Source organism: Phoca vitulina, unplaced genomic scaffold (genome assembly GCF_004348235.1).
Source record: "Phoca vitulina isolate PV1807 unplaced genomic scaffold, GSC_HSeal_1.0 scaffold125, whole genome shotgun sequence".
In the NCBI taxonomy this organism is placed as follows: Eukaryota; Metazoa; Chordata; class Mammalia; order Carnivora; family Phocidae; genus Phoca; species Phoca vitulina.
In genome coordinates this window covers 173,131-178,504 of record NW_022589828.1, presented here as the reverse complement: position 1 = coordinate 178,504, position 5,374 = coordinate 173,131, and the positions used below count along the sequence as shown (strand labels likewise).

The 5,374-nt window shown below is 57.3% G+C and overlaps 1 protein-coding gene across 1 annotated transcript; it reads left to right on the top strand.

Moving 5' to 3' along the window:
• On the top strand, positions 1-3,102 carry POM121L2 (POM121 transmembrane nucleoporin like 2). Its single transcript, XM_032399015.1, has one exon. It carries the CDS (start codon positions 1-3, stop codon positions 3,100-3,102), a length of 3,102 nt encoding a protein of 1,033 aa, XP_032254906.1.
• The last annotated feature ends 2,272 nt before the right edge of the window (positions 3,103-5,374 follow it).

Sequence of the window (5,374 nt, the reverse complement as noted above, 5' to 3'; positions counted from 1 at the left end):
ATGGGCAGTTACCTGGGCAAGCCGGGGTCCCCGCCGTCGTCCCCAGCGCAGACGCGCGCAGACTCTTCGGGGAGGCCGCTGCAGCGCCGGCCAGCTCAGCCCCTTCGTCGGGGCCACCGGCTCCCGCACGGCCATCGCGCCCACCCCGCCCGGCGGCACAGACGTGCGAGGAGGCAGCCGCCCCGGGAGCCGGCCAGGCCCACCGCGTGCGCGGCCCATGGGGCGTGGAGGCGCTTTCCCATGGAGAGGCCCCGGATTTCCGTCGTGGGGCCTCTTCCCTCGGACTGGTGGGACAGTTACGTCAAGCGGACCGTTTGGTCTCTTCGGCACCCCCGGGCAGTAGGGAGCCCGGTGACCATCAGGATAGCCCCTCCTGAGCGGGGAGCGCTCGCCTCCACTTGCCCCGCAGCGGCGATCGCCTCCGCAGGGCCTTCGCCCTCTGAGAAGCCCCCAGACCCGTGTGCGAAGGAGACGGTGCTGAGGGCCCTCAGAGAGTGCAAGAAAGGGAGGGGGAGGTTTGAAGAACCGCCGTTGCCCGACGGCTCGCACAGTGAGAGAAGGAGCCCGGACGCCAGACCATCCGCGTTTAAGCCGCTGGTGAAAAATGGAGTTCTCACTTCTTTCGTGCCCAGGCCCGGGCCTCTGAAGAGAAGCCTCGAGTCCTGGAGCTCCGGTCGCAGCCCGGATAAGAGGCCCAGCCGCTCCCCCGTGAGCTCCTTGGCCGGCACAGGCAGCCCGCTCGGCTCCGGAAGAAATGCCATCACAAGTTCTTACAGCTCTTCCAGAGCTTTCTCTGAGCCCTGGAAGAGGAGTGTTCCCAGTGCGTCCCTGCAGACACCAGAATGGCCAGTAAAAAGGAAAGAAAAGGGTCATCAGCCTCACTCCCCAGTCCCACTGGAATCAGACGAGTGCCCAGCATCAACTGGCAGCTCTGGGCAGCGAAGTCAGGAGGTTCCACGGCCACTCTCTAGGCCCCGGGACCTGCTGTCACTGACGCCACCTCCCCAGCCTGGTGATGCAGACCCTGAAGAGGACCTGGCCTTAGGGCAGACAGGTGGACTCCAGGGGAGCGATGAAGCCGGAGAGGAGACAGCTGAGGTCACCAGAGACTCTGCCCCTGAGACGTGCTCTGCTCTTCAGCCTTCCCGGTCTCTCACCCTGCTTTCCGCAGGCCCAGCTCCAACCCAGGGCACGAGTCCACAGCTGGGAAGCGTAACACAAATGCAGAGCTCTCCCCTGGCCCTCCCACCGTCTCCTGAAGCGGGAGTCGGCGTAGCCCAATCCGCGGGGAAGGAGCATGGCCTGCTGTCCTCCCGAGGCTGCTCACGGTCACAGCCCCTTCCAGGCACCTCTGCAGACTCAAGGCCCACGGCAGCTTCCATCCTTCTGACCCCTGTTGCTCCCACGTCACCGGCCACTGACACCACAGGGCCCCCTTCAAGCTCTCAGGCCGGCAGGGCTACCCTGCCCCCGGGGCTGCGGGCCCTCAGCCCTGCAGGGCTCACTGCGCAGAGTACTCTGTCTGGAATGAGCAGCCCAGCTCCCCATCTTCCTGCATCTGCACCTCCTGTCGCAGCTTCTGTGGGCCCCACGTCGAACCCCATTTGGGGGCTCCCACCCAAGAGTGAGATTGGAGGCTCCTTATACTCCAGAACTGCAGTCACCGCTACAGCATCTTCAACTCCAAGCATCCTGACTCCCAGCTTCAAGCCCATCTTTGGCGGCATGGGACCACTTACAACCATGCCCGTCATAGCGCCTTTCTCTCCCAAGCAGACCTCTCCTCTGGCTCCGGCCGCTTCTACCCATCTGCTCCGTGGCCTGGTCAAAGCTACCTCTGTCGTCGTGTCCACCACCCCAGCCAGCACCTCCAAAGACTCTGCTTCCGTGGCCCCTCTGGATGTGGGCGCAGTGAATGTCCCCAGGAGCACGGACAGCGCTCACCGCACCCCGCCGGCCTGCCTCACCTTCCTCCTTGGGGCTGCCTGGGCCTTCAGGGCCAGCTTCGCCCCGGCCACAAGCTTCGTTTTCCCAGCACACCAGCGTGCTACCATTCCTACCGTACACACGGTCACCATCTTTAGCCAGGTTCTTTCCAGCGCTGTCCAGATATCCCCTAGTAAAAGCACTGCCAGTTTCCGGGGTGTGGGCGGTCCCCTGTCAGCTTCAGCCCTGGTAACCCCACACCAGCCCTCGTTATCACCCAGCGTATCCGGTCAGGCCCCAGCATTCGCAGTTCCCTTGGGGTCAGGCTCGAGGCCACCCTTCCCACTCTCCCCAGGAGCCACTCCCCAGCCGGCACTGGGGGCTACAGGTGGGCAGAAGCAAGGGGCCCCCCAACCAACCCTTGGCCCAAGCTTCAGTAGGCCTTTCATTTTTGGAAGCGCAGCCGTGGCATCCCCCACCCCGACCCCCCCTGCAGCTCAGCCAGCCTTCAGCCGTGCCTCGCACTCACCCCTCGCGGGGTTGACACCCTCAGTCTCCGCCCGTCGCCTCCCTGCCGTCATCTTGCCGAGTTCTGGCAGCACTCCAGCAGGGTTCCCCTTCGGTCGAGCTGGTACAACTGGGTTTGGGGCTGTGGCCCAGACGCACGGGAATGGCGCTTGTGGCTCAGTGTTTGGCAGCGCAGCCCCACGACCTTTTGCCTTCGGGGGATCAGTGACCCCTATGGACTGTGGGGAGTCTGGGATCAGTGCCACTGCCCCAGACAGGAGCTCCAACTCTGGAGCATCCAGCACTGGAGCAGGGCCAAGCCGGACCGCTGGCACCATCACGCCCTTTGGAAAAGCCTGGAGCCAGAACACCCCGGGCCTGACCAACCAGAGCTCACCTTTTGTCTTGGGGAGGGCCAGCGTTTCTGCAAGAAAAACTATGTTTGGGGGCCCCTGCATGGCCCCCTTTGCTCAGAGCACCCCCGTCCCTGGGCCAGTAATGACAAGCAGCAGCCTTGGCTGTGGGATGCCCTCTCCACCTGCCCAGGGTTGTGCTGGGAGAGGACTTTTCAGATCATCAGCCTCTTCATTTTCCATTGGTGCAAAATCAAATACCCCAAAGAATCGGGAGCAAGGGCATTCCCGAAGGCATCATGCCCACAAGAAATAGCCTGCGTCCCCGGTCCTCTGATCTGGACCTCAGTATTGTGAAGAGCCTCGGTGTCTTCCAATTCTCGAAAGCAAACGTCCCCCAGATCTAAGGCTAGAGCTTTACATATGCACCCTGTGGGTCCCAATCTATAATCCAGAAGAAGGTGAAGGACCAAGGTATCTAGTGGAAACAGCAGAATGAAACTGGGTGGGACCAAACCTTTGGAACTGAAGAAATTCTCCTCTCGCCCGCTCCTCTCTGTGTCAGGTGCAGTGCAGTCGGCCCTGCCTCTAGCTTTCTCCTTGGGATAGACATGCCAGTGCAGCCCACGCTCTCTTGCATCTCTGGGGGGAGGAACAGATTCTAAGTCTTAGCCTGCTTTTATTTGGCCCTCAGAAGTAGCTCCCCTTCTCTTGTCCCCCAGGAATCCTCACTCCTCACTGCTTTGTTCCTCAATGAGTGCTTGGAGGAGCTTTTGATGTCATTTGATGAAATCTGATGTAATTGTCCTTGACTGATGAGCCCTTGAGGGCACCCACATGTCCTGTGCTTGCTGTCACTTCCCCCCACCGAGCTGTTTTAATCTTTTCCCGGGAGAGGTGGTGCTCTGGCCCCTCCCTTTTCCCTGCCAATTTAGCCCCTCACAGATGGGTAGGTCAAGCCTCAGTCTGTCAGACCCCAGTTGCCACTCCTCGTTCCAGAAAAGGGAAGCTCTCGGCCAGTGTCCCTCCAGGCTTGGAGCAAGCTGCCCGGCCTTCTGCTTGCCACTCCCCAGTGTGTCTGTGCAGACTTGCTCTCATCACTTTGTCAACACCACTGTGCATTTTGTACTTTCAGCTGAGTTTGGAGGAGGAATGGCTTGTAGGAGTGATGTTATGCGGAGAGACAAAGCACCTGTAAGAAGGTTTCTGGGACTGGGCTGATTGTATAGGGCCAGCAGCAAGACTTAATGGCTGCAAGTGTTGATTCCTGAACTCACAACAGTGTTTTGACTTCAAGGGATGACTTCTCAAGAAGTAATAGGGCCTGGAGTGGGAAGGACAGGTTCTTCTCCCTATTATAGTCCTGATCTCTACAGTACGAGCCAGAAATGTCCAATTAGGGAGCCAAAGTTTACATTTCATTTTTTCTTTTAATCTGTGCCTCCACGTTCACATCTCTCCTGGAGAGGACAGGCAGGGCAGGAAGCCTCTTGGACCTGAGAACACGGGAGAAAGGGAGAAACAGCAGATACATCAGCAGACTTCTGCCCTGTAACCAATAGGAGGTCTGTGAGTGAGCTGTGACATATTCCTTAGCACTTCCTAGTGGGAAAAAAAGAGGCAAGAATGATTCCCTGAATACATCTATCTCCTGTTTTATGGATACCTTGGAAGAGGTCCAATTGGAAAAATAAGCAATCTTAAATTGGTTGATAAAATAAAAATAAATTGTTGAAATAAGTATATGATACAGGAATTACTGTTAAACTCATATCAAGAGAGACGCAGAAAGACGTTAAGAAGCTTGCCCAAACCCACCCCATTAGTAAAGGTAGATTTGGGATTTAAAGCTTCATGGCTCCAAAGTCTGTGGTCACCTCTCCCTCACTATGGCAGGCCACCAGAGTTAGAGGTCTCCTACAGGTATGTCTGACTCCAAATATCCATGCTGTTTCAACTTTTTAAGGCATCCCATGACCCAAGATCGACATCTTACAGAGGGGGGCAAGAGGAAGGGATAGGACTCTGTCTACTGCTCTTTACATGATAATTTAACATTTATCTCGTGATGACCCTATGCCCTGTATTGTGCTTTGTACCAGACATTCAGAGGCAAAGGACAATTCCTCTTTGGGAAAATTAATTGTGTGGGGAGATTGGTAAGTAAGCCAATGAGTCCAACACAAATGCCAAATGCCAGGGGAATGGAAGCAGAGCAGGTCATCTTATTTAAGACTCAGAACTTGAATTCTGTCTTAGTGTGTTCTGAGCACCAAGTGGAAAGGGGTCATTGCAGGCTGAAGGCGGAGCATGTGCACTGATAGGTCTGGAAGACAGAACAGGTCTACTGGGTTAACTTCCAAGGAGATACCAGGATACTTCCAGGCATGGCTGGGGAGAAGAACGGGCAGATCGTGGGCAGATTGTGCGCAGATTGTGGGGCAGATCGTGGGCAGATCATGGGGCAGATCGTGGGCAGATCTTGGGTGGATCATGGGCAGATCGTGGGGCAGATCATGGGGCAGATCATGGGGCAGATCGTGGGGCAGATTGTGGGCAGATCATGGGGCAGATCATGGGCAGATCTT